At 44.8% G+C, this 20,337-nt stretch overlaps 1 protein-coding gene across 2 annotated transcripts in view; it reads right to left on the bottom strand.

Moving 5' to 3' along the window:
* The window catches only part of LOC115549040 (poly(rC)-binding protein 4), a 32,106-nt gene extending 18,914 nt beyond the window's left edge, over positions 1 to 13,192 (bottom strand). The window contains exons 1-4 of one of the 2 annotated variants that reach the window (XM_030364026.1): positions 12,828 to 13,192; positions 1,059 to 1,167; positions 844 to 966; positions 380 to 403 (exon numbers count right to left, since the gene is read on the bottom strand). In XM_030364026.1, the coding sequence (XP_030219886.1) occupies positions 380 to 403; positions 844 to 963 (144 nt within the window). In that variant the 5' untranslated portion in view covers positions 964 to 966; positions 1,059 to 1,167; positions 12,828 to 13,192. Of the gene's footprint in view, positions 1 to 379; positions 404 to 843; positions 1,168 to 7,910; positions 8,159 to 12,827 lie in introns of those variants that run through there. The other variant, XM_030364034.1, reaches the window with a different exon arrangement.
* Positions 13,193 to 20,337: the final 7,145 nt, after the last annotated feature.

Below are 20,337 nucleotides of genomic sequence, written 5' to 3' on the forward strand. Positions count from 1 at the left end.
TGGTATGCAGGAGACTTTCAGTAAGAAAGACTCAATAATATTGTTCAACTTTAACTGGCTGTGCGACTGTGTGATGTGACCTATCATAGCTCGTCTGGCTGGGTGGCGTGAGTGGAGGGGCTCTGAGTGTGGTGATAGAAAGTACGGGCTGGCTAGCGTCTTTTTAGTTTTAGAATATATCATTTATAGGATGTTATTTTATTGATCACATTGTTGAAATCATTATCGCCCAGTCACTATTGACCAGACTACAGACACTATTGGTCTGCAGACTGTGTTGACTTTGGATATGTCCTGGTTATTTTAAGGTACAAGCTATTTGAGATGTAAGACATTGCGACTTTAACAGTACAAGTCATGAAACAAAAATAATGCTCACCTTTCCGATGATGCTGCCCACCTCCTAAAGGATTGAAAAAAAGCAAAGGCTATATCATTTAGCAAAAGAAAATGCCCAAATTCAACAGGTACATTGACCTGTTCTAAAAGCAGGAGCATATAGTAGCGCCTATGGCTTTTTCACTGCCAGGCAAAAGGTCTAGGGTCTGACTCCCAAAATCTCATTCATGTATATATCGTTTGGTACGTTTTGTAATTCATACTGATACAAAGTATCAAACAAATACAGGTAAATAAAAACACCCCATAATATATATGCGTGCGTTCCATGCAGTCTGATCATCGGACTCTAAGACGGGCATCTTCGACTTCTTTTTGTGGCTTTGTTTCTCCTGCATGAATCCCTATGTATTATAGATGAATATCCATAACATACAGATTGTTCGGAAAAGATGGACACACTTTGAACCCTGGTTTAACCAAAGGGGTTCCCGTGGCTCTTACCTTTCCATGCATGAGCAGTCTGAGCGTCAGTGTGACCCCAAGGCCCTCCTCCCCAAAGTCCTGCTCACAGTTCATCTCGGTGTGGGACGGTTGGCAGGGAGACGCATGTACAGGGCTCATTCGCTGCAGGGCACCGCGTCACAGGGAAGACCAGGGTCAGTCCTTGAAGTCAGGCACACACACGCACCCACACACACACTCACACACACACACACCTCGCCGAGTCCTTCAGGGGTGTGGGGGTGAGGGGGTGGTGTTTTCACGCTTGGTTGAAGGTCGGGTCGTCACTTTTTTCTTTTGGCCCGAGATCCGTCCAGACGCCCGCTAGGAGAGAAGCGTGCAACAGTTGATTTGAGGTTGATGCGTTGTGGTTTAATGTGACAAATGATTCATTTATAGGCACATACATACATACATGGGCAAGTATACATGACGTATAACATGAACACGCGCGCACGCACGCAAATCAATACCCTATGTAGATCATTAAGAGCCAAACAATGTGCGAGGGAGTTTTTCAAATGTGACAGCGTATGGCATGGTGATCCTTAGAGGTCTTTACAAAGAGCCCTATTGCTTTGTGAACTACTTTCTATCAATATAAGCCTTTAGAATTAATGACTGCACACAACAAGGGCAACATGAATACTTTGCAGGGGAATTCACATCAATTGGCAACGTGTCTTGTTAAGAGTATCTTTAGGGGAAATGTTCTCTGAATCAACAGTGAGTAGCATGAATGACAAATCAACCGCTTCTTGCCACAATTAACCAACTGAGAAACCCTCAAGCTGTTTTTTTAAATGAGGGAGCAGGAAAGAGAACTACAACGAAAGCAAGATATTTAAACAAGAAGCGAGGTGTAATTAAGACGCAGGCAATTTGTTTCAAACAGTTATTTCACAAACAAGTTCATGATGTATTTTTTCTCTTGTTAGACCTCTGTCGATCCACACCATGCCTGGTTCGATGCATGCGAAAAACCTGCGAAGAAAACCAACAAGGTTTCATGAGGGGGAGCGCGGGCGAATCTGCCAAGCAAATGAGCAGCACTGCTGGAGAGAGCAGGATGACAGCGAGTCGCTGGCGGTGTACGCGTGCATGCTGCCGCTTGACATGTGATGACTACTGTGTGAGTCACCTGGGTGCCCAGGGTTTTAACCGTACCATGTGTATAATTAGTATGTGGGTATTTTTACTGTTTCCCCGTCTGATTTATGTTGCCCTAAAGTTAGACAAGTAAGACAGAGGGAGGGAAGGAGGGACAGAGAGAGAAGAGAGAGAGAGAGAGAGAGAGAGAGAGAGAGAGAGAGAGAGAGAGAGAGAGAGAGAGAGAGAGAGAGAGAGACAGAGACAGAGACAGAGACAGAGACAGAGACAGAGACAGAGACAGAGACAGAGACAGAGAGACAGAGAGAGAGAGAGAGAGAGAGAGAGAGAGAGAGAGAGAGAGAGAGAGGAGGGTGGGGGGTAGGGCTGCCTCTATATAAATATAGATGACAGGACGCCACGTGGAATAAAGACGTGATATGGCGAGGTTTATTCCCTGCGCTTCCTTTGAACGGATCGGCTTGTCGGCCTATTCGGTTCGCCTGATGCTGCCCCATGGGCTTGCGGCCCATAACTGTAACGTTCAATTGATGTTGTAAACCGCGACTCGCGAGCAGCCTATATGAGAGCATATAGGCACACTATTGTGCTCCCGATAAGCGACTGAATATTTCATGTGCAGCACAACCTCATGTGAACACAGTTTAATGGATCGGGGAAGAAGGGGTGGGGCTGGCGGGAGTCTGGAGAACAATGGAGGACTGATACTGACTTCTTTGTACTCGGATGACAACATCGTCCTTGTTCATCCATTCATCCAGTGCATGTGTTCATGAAGATGAGCTGTGTGTCGTGTCTACTGTGTCACATGGCCACTCGGGAATAAAGTGGTCTGCAATGTTTTATTCAAATTAACCGACAGCCAATCAGAAATAGGGTGGAGGTGGTGGGGGGTCAGCCATAGAGAGGGGGGCGGGGGGGGATGTAGGATTTAAATGGACAGATAAGTGTGCCAACCACTCGGTGAGTCCTCATATGGTTATCTTTTTACTTTGCGAAAGGAGACACCGAATCAATGAGGTAATGGAGACAACATCCGTTATCAAGTCGATGAGGTAAATCAATGGGGTTAGATAACAAGTAGAGATGTCAGGGGCGGCAGAGAACCACACCAAACCAGCTCAACAAAAACAGCAGCCGTCACTGGAAGAGAAACCAAAATCATGATCCCCTCTTGACCAAAAGGCAAAATCAATGGTTGGGATGGTACAGCCATTTATGCAAGGGTGGGATCATGTTGGAGAAGATGAAGTTTATCTGAAATGTTTCTGGGAGGCTGGCACAGGCAGCGTTTCATGTTCATCTCCCTCCTGTCTCTCTCTGGTTCCATGTTGTTGTTCTTGTTTTCGCTGCTGCTGCTGCGCCGCTGGTTTATATGCGAGTGGTGCGTTCAAAGACGTGTCTGTATGATGTTCACAGCGCTTACCTCACAAGACACGGTCGAGGCTTACGGCCTGAGCCTCATCCTCCTGGCTCCTCTCTCATGTGACCGTCAACCGACTCACGAGCCCAACAATATTTGGGGGCAGTGATTACACAAATTGACACGGCAGTGAACAATATTGCGTGTTTTTTCGAGGTCGTCGGAAAAAAACTATACACAAATAGAAAAATCGATACGATCCGCCCTACTAAGGCAGCCGTATCCAGGAATTAGTCACGGCGAACAACACAACCCACAACAGCGTGTTGTTTCTCCTCGTTGTCATTTTGAGGAGGATCCGGAGCTGGGATCTAGACTGATGCGTCCAGACCAAATGTATTTTCATAAAGCCCACCGGGCCAACCCTGTGGTGCGGCCGTAACCTCGTTAAGTTAAGGCCCTGAAGGGCAGGGCTTTACTGTTAGCGCTTTATTGCATTAGGAGTTAATGGGTGAGGGGATCATTATGTTCTGCTCCGTGGGCTGATAACAAGGCATGTGCTCTTTGTGGACGAGGGCGGCACCACTCTGAACCCTTCATTCTCGGAATCCCAAGCAGCAGTGTTCTGGAATGAACAGAGCCCCCTCTGTTCTATATTAGAACTGGTATCTCAGCGGAGGGGAGCGGGACGCAGTCGGTGCTGCTGTTGTGGGCCGTCGGGGGGCCCGCAGAGCCCTGGCACATTTTGAACCAGGAGAAGTGAGCCTGGATGTCACCCTGCTCATCGCCCTGGTGTCCCTTTGGCTTTCCATTCTGCTAACGCTCCACCGTGGCGGAAACACGGCTGCTCAAGATCCAGACTGATGATGATTCACTTATATCTCCCATTCCAACCCGAGCAAAAACAAACAGCAGAGATAATCGAATGAGGCCGAACAGGGAATCAGACGTCAAATCATACCCCGGCTACAGCGGTAAGCCGGCTTCAAACTCGGTGAGGCCCAGTGTTTCCTCCCTCACGCCTTTCACATCAAAAGACGCCACAGGATAAAAGCACCTGGCTCTGGTTCTGCCTGGCTCGCCGTGACAGGCGCCAGCCAGCCATTGTTCTTTTCCCCTGATGTGTTTTGGGTTTTTCTTACGGTGGATGGGTGGGTGGGTGGGTGGGTGGGTGGGTGGGTGGGGTGGGGTGGGGTGGGTGGGGGGGGGGGGGGGGGGGTAAGCATCCACTCCAGGGAGACATGCGCGCGAGATGAAGCGGACGACGGTGTAACAAACCTGAAGCCAGACCAGCAGGACTGGGCAGCTGTTCCTGGACAACACCAACAATCAGTCTCCGGGGGCAACCATATCACATACAGCCTGACTGAGCCCAGTACAGGCCAATGGGCTCTGTTCCCTTTGATAGACACACACCCACACACACACACACACACACACACACACACGCACACACACATGCACGCCACGCACGCACACACACATGCAAGGGGGAAAGGGGATAGGGTGTCCCCAGTTGAGCACATATAGAAGATAACGAGGTGGGGGAGGGGGTGAAGGGGGGGTCTTGGTGTCAATGTGCCTACACGTGCATGCAGGGGGCAAGTGGTCACGGGACACACACACACACACACACACACACACACACACACACACACACACACACACACACACACACACACACACACACACACACACACATACACACACACACACACACACACACACCTATACCTTTACCACATATACAAACACACACAGCCATAATACACACACACAAACACAAAAAAATAACACACACACACACACACCTATATACCAATATAACACACACGCGCACAAATACCTATGGCTGACACACACAACCAGAAGCACACACCAGCACACAAATACCTATACCATTAACACACACATAACTTTAACCCACAAACACACACACACATAAACACACACAGACAGAAACACAAACAAGTATGACACACACACACACACACACACACACACACACACACACACACACACACACACACACACACACACACACACACACACACACACACACACACACACACACACACACACACACACACACACAGACACTAGCACAAATGTCTGGCTGGAACACAAGCCTTTGATCTCCTCCCAAGCCCACAGCTGAGAGGGTCCAAAGACACACCAACAGTAGCAAGAGCAGAGCCACGAGCGTGGCCAAGAGCAAAGCCACTTGTGCATGAGTTCAAATGAACGGCGTGGCACAGTGAGCAGGGGGCTCCACAGATCAAGAGCCGTGCCGAGTGAGCGGCGGCACAGGGCTGCAGAGGAGGATGGCTCGCGCAAGGAGACTTTTGTGTTTTTACAAAACAGAAATGACTCCCTGTACCGGAATAGCTGAGCGAGCCAAGGAGAGGGAGATAGAGGGACAGAGCGAGAGAAGCAGAGTGCTCTAATGGCTTCCCCTTAACCAACAAGAGCAGCTGGATTCAGACTCTATTTGGTTTTAATGCTGTCACTCATCTTTTCCCGAAAATCTAATGAGATCTTCAGGGATCATGCGGAGGAGCACGTATACACAGATGTTCAGATGCACAGATGCACACATATATAGGAACATAGAATCAAAGCACCTTCAGTCTCAGGGCTTTGACTGAATTTTAAAAGCATATTGAAAGAAACGGTTTGAAATTTAAGCGAAGAACCGGTTTTATAATGAAGGGAGGCAAGCAATAGTTCATTTAATTAAATGCTGAAACCTCATTATTGCATTGGTGGGTGGATTTTCGCATGCAAAGCTTCCTCTGAAAAAGCACTCGACTGAAACAACAACTTTTCAGAATTTGTGAAAATGTTAACATTTTCACCCATTCATAGCATGTGTCACGTATCTTTTCCATTGCCTTTTATGACACTATTATTCATTGTATTGTGAATCATCTTCTGCATATGATAACGTTTTATGGATGTCTTTTTGAATACAAGAAAGAGCATGATTGCATTATTTGCCTATTCTTCTATATGCTTCTATTCTTAAAGCGTAAATAAGGTCTAGTGCTGCAGTTGTAAATGCTGAAACAAGAGAGAAAATGGCTGAATAAATAATGTGTGTTTGTGTGTGTGTTCGTGTGTGTGTGTGTGTATGCGTGTGTGTGTTTGCGTGTAAGATTAGAGGGGGATGGGAAGGGTGCCTGATAACAGAAGGGCCATGGAAAGATGAATGAAAAGTGTCCCAAGTCTGTCACATGGACTGCTAGGGGTCAAACCAACGCTAGACGGGAGGGGACAACCAGCCCCACCCCCACCACCACCACCACCACCACCACACTGCCCCCTCCCCCCACGAGATCCTGACTTCATCCGTGTGTTAGCACAACCGCATCGTGGGCCTTCTACACAACAAGATGTCTGTCAACCCCAGGGCCTAGTCCCCCCCCCCCCCCCCCCCCCCAAGAGAGGCTCATCAGGCCCCTGGCTGTCTCTAGGGAGCTAGGAGCCTCTCCTCCTCCTCTTCCTCCTCCACCCTGCTCCTCCTCCTCCTCCTCCTCCACTGCAGCAGGGAGCAGGCAGGCAACCCTGCTCTTCTGTTGCTGCTACTAGGATTACAGCTCAACTGCATCTTAGATCCCGCAAACACCGACTGACGACTAGACTCAGCAGAGGAGCGAAACGTCTCCCATTTTTTTATAATCGGAGACGCATTCAATATTCCATGAACAACTCCTTTGAATGTGTGATTCATGCCGAATTTGCTGGATAACGCAGATTTTAAACGTTGGGAATTGCTAAGCATTTTACTTTTCGACGCAGATACTGCACTAGGGATAGGGTAGGCGGTTAATTTCAGCGATATCCTCGGCCATATTTTTGAAATTCTCTTTACATGCCGACAGTAAATCGAAACATCAAATGCGCTTTCAAATAAAATACAAATAATCTGTTATCTGTGGCTTTTGCAGGCCTGCAAGAAGACTGTCCAATCTGTCTACCTAACTACCCGGCTACCTGCACGCCCTCAGCCCACTTTGCACTTGTTGTGCATGACCAGAGTCTATCACAAGGCTAGGCAGACCTACCAAGCTAGTTGGCGTGTCAGTCATGTCTTTTGGGCGAGGGCTCTTATTTTTTTTTTGGATAGGTACATTCAAAATCTGGCTCAATCGGGCTGGTTCCTCTAAAATGCCTGCCCTAGCTATTACCAGGATTTTACATACTCATGCAATATTACTGATGGTTTTTTGCAACTGACTTTGAATGATAAGGGGCAATGGAGGGTAAAATTACCAAACACATAGATTGATCACAACAAAGGAGCGATGGGAAATGATAACATCAGAGATTGTTCTATTTCGCGGACTGTCATACCTAACAGAGCAGGGGGATCAATACAAACAAGGCCTTGTCCTGTCACATTTATAGGACAAAGCCTGCCCGGGTCAATGCTGATGTCAATCCATCAGCCCCCCCCCCCTGCGCACATACTGTTTTTAAGACTGAAAAGAAGCAGTATAAGCCCATTCTGAAGGGTGTATCTATAGTTAGTCCATAGGTTAGTTACCAGAGCAAGTAATTGAGGTTTATGTGTTTTTGCAGCATATCCTACCCGCTTAGCTTACTGATTTGTGAAAATCTTTAGTTCGATCTCAGAAATACACCAGCGTTCCCCTTTTCACGCAGCAGTCAGCAGCACACCATCTGCTTGTTAAATCCAAACCCTCCATTTCTCTCCCAGCTTGTTACGTCCAGCTTGAGCAGCACCACCGAAACGAGCCGATAATAAAGCTGAGAGGCCTGCTGTTTAGGGGCTAGTGGACGGGGAGCTGATCCACAGTGGCCCTGTTGGTTATGGAGGCATGCTGACACTGTGGTCATGTTCAGGGTTAATAGTTAAGGGTGGGACCAGTGGCTGCCTTGCCTCACATACTTAGGACCCTATGGTCGGGTAAATATGTCATTAAGGCTGCCATACATTCTCCTGTTACAACTTTAAAAGTTCCCTTAAGAATAAGTCATCGCATATTTGTATCATTTCATGTCATTTGTTTATTTTTGTTCTCGCTGAGGATTCAAGGATGACAAATGGCCGCCGTCAGCCTCCTCCTTGACCTGACTTACGACGTCACGTTCCTTCTTATTAGAGAGCTTTCCTCTCGCAAGCACATAGCTCACACTCAATAGATTTTCTTTTTGGTTTGCGTGGTAGTGAGCGCACTCAGGAAGGGCATTAACTCAAGCTTTATTCCACCCCTCTTAACCGAAGGTCATGCTCTGTATCTAGCACAACGCCTTAGCTCCTTCTCTCCTTCCCCCCCCCCCCCCTCTCTCTCTCTCTCTCTCTCTCTCTCTTTCTCTCTTTCTCTCTCTCTTCATGCTCTCTCAACCTTGCCCTCATCGCGATACACTCTACACGCCAAACACTAGGGCATGAGTCTGAAAACTTGACACCTCATCGGGGGGGAAGGGAGAGAGAGAGAGAGAGAGAGAGAGAGAGAGAGAGAGAGAGAGAGAGAGAGAGAGAGAGAGAGAGAGAGAGAGAGAGAGAGAAAGGCGCAGAGGGAGGGAGGAGGCAGAGAGCAGGGGATGATCAATGGCTCTTAGTATAAAAGTAACTAGAGATTATATGGATTTGCGTTCGCTTTCCTTGATGAAGCCAGGAGAATTTGGAGACCGGTGGGTTCCATCCTGGACAGAGGCACCTTTCCATAGGCTTCACAGTTATGTGGGAATTTAAGGTTGATTGAGAGTAGATTCTTTTGAAACGCTGCATAAATACCTTTTTTATGATTGTTGCGGCCAAAAATCCTTGATTATGCAGCACGTTTTCTTAAAAAATGCGATGAATTATGCGGGAATTTGCAAAAATTGCAGGAACTCTGGTGTGAAGTAAACGCAACATTTTTCAACTTTCTAAGATATATGTGACTTTTTTGCAATGAAATGCGGGGATTATGAAATCATGCAAGCCCCACATATTTTGCGCGGAAATCTGCAATTTATGTGGTGAGAGTGCGGCATATTTGAAAAAATGCGGCCCCTGCATGAATATGCAGACTTTGGCTGATTATGCGTTGAATTATGCGATCGCATAATCACGTTTTTCTGGAGGGACTGTATAAAGCGTGACTTTAATCAGTATGTGTAACTTTATTAGTTATCCTGTTAATGTCAAATATCAGAAATACAGGCAAGCTGTATCGCTTCATAGTGGCGGTTAGAATATTATATTTACAATTGAATCTTGCCGTGATTTTACCACTTTAGTATATTATTCAAATTTTTACACTCTAGCAGTCTCATGAAGACCACACATCATCACAATTATTCAATTAAGCTCTACACAAAAATTCAAGATGGACGACGAAATAACACAGACAGCAAAATGTGAGCCATTCACACTGGATACCGAACCACGGCAACAAAATTACATAAGCCCCACTACAACAAACTGAGCCCATTTCCAAAAATAGTGCACTCCTTGTTAAATATTTCAAGCGCTTGGCATCTAAGGGGGGGGGGGGGGGATGAAGAAGCCTCCATTCCTTCTTGCTTGCCAGCTAAAAAAACACAAGCGAGGATGCAGGCAGGCAATTTTAAGGGAACCCTTCGTTTGGTACCCTGCAAGCCAAGCGGATTACTGTCACTAAAATCCGTCCTTCAGCTCAGCTCCTCTTGGACTGCTTACTCACTCGAGCGGGTGGCCTGAACACACAAACACACACGTACGGTACGCACACGGCTCTCCATTTGCCTTTATAGTTTCTCGTGCTGTACTAGAAAAAAAGTCTGGAATCTGCTCTGTGACAGTTAGGCTCTGAACTAAATTACCCCCCCCCCCTCCCCTTTGCTCCACGCTCATGAGACCGTCTTTGTAGAGAGGAACAGAGGGGAGCAGGAAAGTCATGCGGCCTGTTGGGCTGCAGGGTGATACGTTTAGCGGAGCTGATGATGAACACAAGCCTTTCTTTTTCTTAAAGGGTACATACCCTACAGCCCACTCTCCCCCCCCCCCCCCCCCCCCCCCCTTCACTCCCTCCTTCATTCTTCCCTCTCTCCCCATGGCAGAGACAGCATTCAAAAGAATCTGAAGAAAAATAGAACAGATCACATTACAAGCTCTGCAGAGACAAGAACCGATTCATGGCCAAACAACAAGGGTGAAAATGAATACACCGACCTTGCAAATTATGATTATGATATGATATCACAATTAGTGATATAATAATAATAATAATTATTATTATTATGGCTGTCATTTCCGCCATCGAGAGCTTGTATCCTAAGCTGTATTTTGTTCATTTTTTCCTCATTCCTCAAACACTCTTAACCAAACATGTATTCAATTCAGGGATTTGGGTTACTTGTCATCATCCTGAATTTACTAATGAAACAAAATACAAATCAGAGAATCAATTCCACTAGATTACACTGACAGAAGTTATTAGCAGCATAAGCCTCTGGAGTTTATAGTTATTATACCGTGGCAAGCATAGGTTAATTCTCTCAAATGGGGGTTAATTGTAACAGGGTATCCATCTGAAGTATTAGAGAGCAAATTAGTAATAAGAAATATGACTGCCCCTATGACAACAACATGGTGAGGAAAGGAGTTCACAATTTTGAACGAAACACAGTATTGATTGACCCTTAAAAAGGAAGATCACATAGAAGTGACTGTGTATTATTAATCTCACATAAAGGTTCTAATGGTCCAGATCCAAACCAAGCCTACCACTCCACTTCTTCTTGGCTGTCTCGCTCTCCCTTCTCCTGCAGAACAAATTAATTAAGCAAAGCTCCTGAACAGGGCCAGCCTCTCGCAAGGAGCTGATGAGTCTATATTGAATGAACAAGAGACCCGTTTCCTCCCCTGGCTTTCTGCAGCAACAGCAGCATCTTATTGGACAAGGGGCCATATCGGCAGTTCCTAGACGTGGGAGCAGCATGTGTCAGGTGGTCTGGCCTGTGTTATTTATGACGCTTCCAGGCCCAAGTCCTTACTCTGCAAGCAGAGATGGTGGTGAGGTGGGTGGGTTTCAGAATTAACGGAAAGCATATGGGGGATGGGGAACAGGATGTGTGTGTGTGTATGGCGGTGGGGGGGGGCTTTGTATTAGATCTTTGATTCTTGCAGTGCATTAAGGAATTGAATTTGGACCTCAGCCCCCACCTGCTCGCCTCTAGTGTCCCCCTGGAGGGCTTTTATGACATACAGATCTCTCAGAGCCACTGCTGGAGGCCCGATGGCTTCTCTAAGCCATCCCATAATAAGCACCATGAGTGCATTGCGTATCCACATGCACACGTCACACAGACACAATTGAAACACAAAAAAACACACACCTACACAAAGACAGACAGACAAACAGACACCTACACAAAGAGAGACAGACAAACAGACACACACACGCACACACACATATACGCATACACACACACACACACACACACACACACACACACACACACACACACACACACACACACACACACACACACACACACACACACACACACACACACACACACACACACACACACACACAGCACACAGCACACAGCAAACAAACCTATATTTGTATGTGTAATACACATACACCACAGAGAAAGAACGAGCAACTCTGGCTCTGGCATTTTAAGGATGCTATGTACAAAGGATTTGAAGTGAATTTTCCAAGTTTTCATATTTTACTGTTAGATACATTGTATATACAGCATACTGTAATATGCTTCTGAGTAGAAGGATAAAAGTATCTTTCTTGACTATTGAGTATTGCATTGGGTCCAAGCAATGGGCTTATTATAGATGATTGGACGGTAATTATTACATACGACGTTATCCAGATACCTACAAACGCAGGGCACTGCCTCTTCTTCCAGGGGTCGTCATTTCGAGACACATTTTCAAGGAATAATTAAATGAGCCTTCTTGGTGAGTTATGTAGGATTTCCAAGTCAAACATGTAGGTATACTTGCTCAGCATCAAGCAAGCGCCCACAGTCCCAGGGTTTGATGAAAATGATCTTTGTGCAGTTATGACCAGCACAGTTAGCAATCCATTATAATAAATAAACGTATCCAAACAATAGAAGAATTGTCTCGTCGATCCCAATAAACCACTGCTGTTCTCTAAGGCGACTGGCGACTTTCTGAAACAGTGTTTCTAATTCCATTAGTGGGCCTGTATTCGTTCGCTTCCTCCTATAAGCAATATAATCAAACACTGTTATTCTTTGTAAAGTGCATACAGTAGAGCACATTTTAAGTAAAAATTCAATGGATATGTCTGAACTGTTTTACAACGATGACATAAAGACAACCCTGTCCAAGATAGTAAGATACATAAGTTAACCCAATATTCAAACGTACCGCCAACAACAAAATCGCGATGAGCCGAAACACATCAACGATTAATCTCCCAAACCAGATGCACAGTGGTTTCAAATACTAAGTTAAACGCTGAAATTTGCAACATACAAACACATTGTATTTCAGGCTATCCCTCCAAAAAGTGCCACCTACCTGTTTTTTTTGTTGCTATGTTTCGTGCAATTCCTACTTGGGTATTTCCATAGATCTATGTCACTTGGCTTTGTATCCAAATAGTCAAGTGATACGGACGCACAGTGATCCTCCTCCCGGCGTGTCGCGCTGAGGCAGTACAGCAGTAGATAGAGAGAGCGAGGCGCCTGTGCGTTAAGGTAGGGGTGGGTGGGGGGGAGATTGAGCGGGAGGTGACAGGATGACCGAGCGACCACACTTGTTCACACTGAGCACAATCAACCAAGGGAATATCAGAGCTTCGCATGCGCCCTGGGTATAAGTGCTCCCCTACTGCTTAACAATTACCCCCTTTTTAAAATCCCTCTAGCGGGGTTTCTGTCCCAACACCAGCACCTTTAATTTTAGATGCACCGCGATTTCCTGTGCGTCGCTCAGCACACTGACGCATTCGGGATGGCTGAGCGTCTTCAGGGAATAATATTTGTATTATATTGGTTACATGTTTTTTGAAATCCCTTACTGCGGATGTTGTAACTTTCATGCAGGAAACATATTTTTAATTGTAATAATGAATTAGCTGAATTATTTGATATGTAGGCCTAAGTTTAGCATCTATACTATATTCTAATAGAGGGGTGATTTGCCTAGCCTGTTTTGATACCGTTTTGATTTTATGAAACATGCATTCGTTTTTGACTCAAATTAATATAACTATACCGGGTTAACAATGTAATTCAAGGGCAATTATTTCTAAATAGGCCTACATGGTAACATTCAGGCCTAACGTGTGTCATTCTGCCCTTTGCCAAATTTCCATAATTAAAGGGTTCACTGGCATTATCAAGGTTGATGGAATAATCAGGGGTAAAGTGTAACATTATCATCGCGTGATCTTTAGGAGATTCACAGTTATTTTCAGTGTTCTCTCGTACAGCGCCATCAAGTGTCATTATATTGACACTGCAAAAAATAGATTTAAATCGGATGCAGCCGCATCCGATTTAATAAATAGGAGGACTTAAAATGGAGTTCATATGTGAAAAAATATAAATAATGATCTCGTTAAAGACTGGCTGTCTAATAATATTTTTTTTATTAAAATGGTACAAAGTAACTATAGTCTATAGGCCTATTGATTAGGCTACATGGCCAATTTAGCCTGGCTACATACAATAGGCTCCTGGATGTGAAATTCATGTTGACCCTAACAAACGCAACCCTAACAACCGCAGTAATAAAGAAGGCTAATTTTATGTTATTTTCTTTAACAATGTGCCACCATGATTTATTAGGTAGCCGTACCTCCGACTTGCGAATTAAGTCATTTTTTTCGCACAGTAGGAGGCGCTATATGATCACTACGCAGTCAAGTGTTTTATTAGAAAACAAACAACATTAGGCTGGCACAAGAGCAGTATGGGTCAAACTAATTCCCATTACCAAACCCGCAGCGTGCAACTTTTTCACTGTCGCCATCACATTTGTTCAAACTTGTTTTTAACTTTTTTTCACTGCAGCCATCACTTTTGAATTTAATTATTTGAAAATATGAGTTTCTAATGCAAAAAACCCGGCCACCCACGGCTCAATCAACGGGATGTGTGCCACCTAAATACATTTGTTCCGTGCAAGAAAATCTAATTTTATGATCGTGCAGCAATCACAGAAGCCATCGTGCAGTAAAACAGATCTAACAGTGCAGGTTTAAGGTGTATATTAGGTCTACAATAAAAAAATAACGTGGCGCATATCTAGCTCTACGTCGCCTATCGAGGCTATTGCAGAAATAAAAGGGGTCGCCGGCCCTCCGCTGCGCGTCGGGGCCGGACAACGCCCCTTAACAGTGGTATAATGAGCACATACCACAGCCTGGAGTGATCTATTGCTTAAGTGTATTCAACGTAGAAATCCCTATTCATTTATATCCCACATAATACAGATATGCTCAAAGGAAAATTTAGCCCTCTCGCACAGGCAACCACTACTTGCTTTGTTCAATGAAATATAGGCCGTCTACGCCTCTGTGAATTGGAGCCTTACCAATACCTTTCACAACAAATGGCACTAAACCAACAGGAGATGACAACATGGCGACCACAACAATTACTCAGTCATGGAATTTGTCTTTCTCTTTCTCTACTCCTGGGGGACACAGGCCCTGACATGATCCTCCTTACCTATTTCTTGCTTGAGAAAGTGGGCTATCAGGACATGCGGGAAGGACGTGTTAGTACATTTGTCTTTGCCAATATGTTAATAGAGATATAGAGTTACTTTAATGTGATACCTTCAAGACATAAGCCTTAGGATAGCCTAACTGAAATGAAAAAGATATATTGCAACTAACGCTCTGGCCCAAGAACACTGTAGTATCCCTTGATCTAAAGATCTAAAGATCAAGGGATTGCTGCATGCCATTGCAAAACAAGCACATTTCTTTTCTATTATATGAATGTGACCACAATGTCATCCAGCATATTCTGAATGCAGGTTGATCTCACTAGTTGATTTATTTATCACACTTTCCCACTTGTTTGTCATCTCTGCAAAAGTTCTTTGACGATCTTAAACAAAAGTAAAAATGGTTCCAATAGATCTGTGACGTGTGTGACCTCTAAAGTAGACGGAAATGAACACATATGCGGGAACGGGTTTGAATGAGTCAAGCATGCACAAGGACATCAAGGAAGAAATTGAATAGTAAAAATTAAATATTGTTGCTTGGGTGTTTGTGTACATCATTGGCCTTTCAAGACCATCCTGTATGAAGTGTTGTAACCAATAACACAGCAGATATTTACTGCACCCGGTTATGTGGGCTATACAAATTTATATTGTTACCTTTTGTAATTCAACAAGATCTGTCCCCTAGTACCGCCCCACAGACGTAGATAAACAAGTTCTCAATCATGACGTGGCGGGACTCGGATATGAATGATCCAATGAAAATCAAGTATAGTGCTAAAAAAACTAATCTTCAGTATCATTGTGAAATGTTTCTATGGTTGTGTCTTCCTATGAGAACATTGAAGAGACTGCAGTCAGGCCCCAGGGCAAAAGGGGCCTTGATTCGACATATATTAGTGGTGGGGATGAGGTCATACCAGATATGAGAAGAGACATCCCTGTGGGCTATGTGGAGGAGACAGTCCAGATGACTGGATACGGTATCATCCACAGGTGCACAGATCTGCAGTGTTGGCAACGCTAGGAGGGGAAGTTTCTTGTGTTGTGGTTGCGAACGTCCCTTGGGTAGAAACACGATCTCAGTCTCAACCATGGTGGTGCGTGTGAAACGTTCTGCCATTCAGTTTTTTATAGGATGAATAATGGTCAATATAAGTGTCAAAAGAAATTAAAATATGATCTGAATTGAGGTTATGTCAATGCAGTTCTCTCAAAATTCGGCCTTTGAAAAGGTATTGGAATACTTCAAATAGTCTGACTATGAATATCTTAGAAATGTGTGATTTCATTACAGATAACTCTATGGTAGTTGGCTTTATGCACCTTCAGTTCTTTATGCCCCTATGTTGCACATTGGTGCTGCTTATATACAGTCACCGGCACACATAATAACACGCTGTAGTCATGGGTTTTACAAAGGTAACATTGATAGGTTTCCCCTTCAGAGTTTCTGTTGCGTGTTCACCATTGTCCCTCTTGACTTCAATGACAGGGCTGTTCACTCCGTATCATGTGTCAGCTATGATAAGTAACTCTGGCGTCTCAACAAATGGCATGGCTTTTAAAGAGACACAAAATGTTATGCACAATGTGTGCTCTCCTAGAGTGAATTGGTATTGATAGAATATAAAGGTTTTAGGCTATGTATATGCACTTCTTTCTGCATGGTGTTATATGCCTTCACACAGGTCGAGGTTGATGCAAGTGATTAGTAGAAGTTCAACAACATTTGAGAATATACATTTTAACTGGTCTTACACTTAATTACACTTTATTCATCATTCCATCCATCACTTGAAACTAATTCAAAATTGTAGATGAACATATCCATTTACATCTAACACAGCATCAACCTTAAGACACATTCTGGAACCAACTGATATTTTGTAATAAACAAATCCACAAAGGTAGCAAGATAATGCAATATGTTGTACTAATGCATTATTTTCCACTAAGTCTGTGCCAGCAAGATATAAAGAACCGCTAGGCTAGTCTGCACACGTTTATACAAATTCCAGGAATGCAGAAAATGGTTGGGAAGTGACAAGAGGGTTCTTTGTCCCTTTAGGTCTGTCTCCTGCCCACCCTGTTGGTTTGCCTCTCATCTGTTAAATGAGACGGTGCTGATGGATTTGAGTAGCAGGATTTTGGCATGGTCGCCTTGTTCTGTGCTCTGAAGGCTACACAGTGTCATGGATGGCTGCCATGTGACAGAATCCAACCAACAGACAGCCTCGGAGCAGCCACCAGATCTAAGCGGCAACACGATGGTCATCCTCCTCAGAGCCTGCGAGGTCTCCCGGCCCTGCTGCCAGAACACCGCTTCGCTTCTTTGCCTCTTTTTGTGTCGCTTTTTCCCACCACAGATTGTCAGATGGGATAATGGAAGGCACAGTCTGATATCTAGATTTGATTCTCACTCACTCCCACGTAGCACCTGAATTCATCCATGGCGGCATTCCCCACGGTTAGTGAGCCATCTCGGTCAGCCCCGGTTACCATGTGACCGGCCAGGTAATCAGTGGGGCTGAAATGCATTCTGAAGCCTTGACACAGGATTTGATCTGGCTTGTAGCTTTGCTCACCCTGGGCTAAAATTGGTAGGTAGTGTTAAGTCCACACCTGGGACCCAGATGGACTGAATTCTTTAACCATGTCGATCCAGCTGAAGCACAGGGCTTAGCCAGTCATTCAATAACAGAGTTCCAATAAGATGCCAGCTCCCAGACATGCACACGCACACACACACACACACACACACACACACACACACACACACACACACACACACACACACACACACACACACACACACACACACACACACACACACACACACACACACAAAAATATAATTTGAACCAAGGTTATGTCAATGTAGTTCTCTCATAATTCAACGTTTTAAAAGGTACACAGTGATATTTTATATTATTTTTGTGATTTCAATACAGATATCAAGTTTTTTGCACCTACAGCACACACCTACAGTCACCTGCACGCATAATAACACACTGGAGTCATAGATTTTACAAAGGTAACATTGATAGCTTTCCCCTTCAGAGTTTCTGTTTCAGTGTTTCCCGTTCACCATTGGCCGCCTTGACTTCAAAGACAGGGCTCTTTTCACTCTGTATCATCTGTCAGCCATGATAAGTAACTCTGGCGTCTCAACGATGCCATTTAAAAAGAGAGGGATCAAGAAACATTTTATGAGAACTCCTAAGCTACATTGAGAAAGGTATTTTTTTCTTCATTGATGGAGATTGAGGGTTATGTGTTACCTACGTAAGTGAATTGCACAGGTTTGCACAGTCTGTCCCTGCGTGCATCCTAGGGAGAACATCCCTGTAAAAAGCTGGAGCAGAGTCAAATAAGTCCACTCATGTTTGTTAGTTAATAAACCCCCTAGCAGAGGATAAGAATAGCATACACGTGGTTAATGATTATCCAAACCACAGAGAAAACCACCAGAAAAGAGTAAAATAACACGCTTGTTATACTGAGGGTAGGCTACAATGCTGGTTGTGTAGGGCGCAGGTGGAATCATAGTGAATTAACATGTCAAGGATTGTATGGATAAAGCACAGGCCACACCAAAGCTGAATGGGACTAATAGGCCTTCCTTTATGTTTGGTTGGTGTATTATCTTGAGATGGAAAACTTGAAGTACAGTTCATGTTATTTGTCTAAATTGGCAATAGACAAGAAGGAAATTAGTTGTGTATTTAAGTGTCTACCCTCCACAAATAAACAAATTGTCCCCTAAATATAATATACATTTTTCTATGAATTTGGTATTATGTGGCATGTTGTTACACACCAACCTACACGCCCCTTTAGAAGCATGGGGCCTTTTAGTGCAGTGCACTTTGACGGGATTGTATTTGTATTTGTCACTGAGGTCATGTAGTGGTCACAGCCTCAGCTGGTCTCTGTATTGGTGGATTTCCTCTTGATGTATCCAACAGTAATTAGGCCCGTTTGTCTCTGATAACAAAAATGATTGCCCAAGTCACAGAGGTCATTAGGGGGGATTTTTCTCCATTCAGCTAGATTGGAAATGTACAGATCTCCGGGAGAGAGCACTGTGTTTACCCTGCAATGAAGCCTTTGCAGCTAACGCTCTTATGTACATGGCTGCTAATGATCGCGTCCTCATAATTACCTTCGGGGGTCTCTGATGCTGGATTAATTGTGCAGTGTTATTTGAATGATCAGCTAACTTGCCTCTGCAGAACCTGGTCAGGGTAAATTTACATAGAGATAAATGCAAAGGTGACTGGAAACCGAGTGAATGGGAAAATCTGTATACGTGGTATTTGCCCACAGAAAGAGTTTGGGTTTAATGCTGACGTGAGCTCTTATTCAATCTATCCCGGTTTAAACAAATAAAAGGAATTATTTCCTTGGGAAATCATTATGGTGCTCAGCTTGAGAGAGAATAACCGCGGGCTGGGCACAACCACCTACAGCATTTTGGTGTCTCTGGCTAAAACAGCTTCTTCCTGTTCACTATTAGATCATCACAGCAGGCAACAGCATAAAGAGCTGTCCTTTCTAATTCAGGTATTAAAGCTTGACAAAGCGAACATGCTACCCCCTCTGCAACAACAGATTACTGAGTCATACTCATGTGATCCCTAAGTAGTCTTGATAAAGCAGAGTCATTTAGTGACACATCAAAAGCACACAGACCCAGACATGGAGTATAGACTTAGGTTTAGGAGATAGGGAAAACATTCTGAAGAGTTGAACAAGAGATTGCTACATCAACATACGTGGCAGAAAGGTTAATTGATTCAAACCGAGAAGTATTGTCTGTTTTGATCTGCCAACTGGAAGTGTGGAGGAGTTTAGAATCTGTTGCCCCCTGCTACCCCTTAGTCCCCTACCCAGTGCTTAATTTGAGGGGGAGCAAGGGGGAGCGCGCTCCGGAAGCTCTGACGTGCGCTCCGCCAGCTCCGCCACGAGCAGTATAAAAAAAAAATGCGCTGCGTAGCGGTAATCAATGAAGTACGACATAACATTGCGTGGGGAATAGGCACTTTGGCGCCCCGTGCTGCAGGCGTACACCCGTGTATAGATGGAATGAAACCCTCACTGAAGTCCGTAGGTTGACGATACAAACACCCCCCCCCCCCCCCCCCCCCCCGTCAACAATCGCTACGGACACCCCCCCCCCCCCCCCCCCCCCCGTCTACAATCGCTACGGACCCCCCCCCCCCCCCCCCGTCAACAATCGCCCCCCCGTCCTCAGCGCTCCGGGAGCTCCCACTGGACAAATTAAGCACTGCCCCTACCCATCGGTCCCTCCAGACACAACAGTTCAATGGTCCATTCC

Source organism: Gadus morhua, chromosome 1 (assembly GCF_902167405.1).
Source record: "Gadus morhua chromosome 1, gadMor3.0, whole genome shotgun sequence".
In the NCBI taxonomy this organism is placed as follows: domain Eukaryota; kingdom Metazoa; phylum Chordata; class Actinopteri; order Gadiformes; family Gadidae; genus Gadus; species Gadus morhua.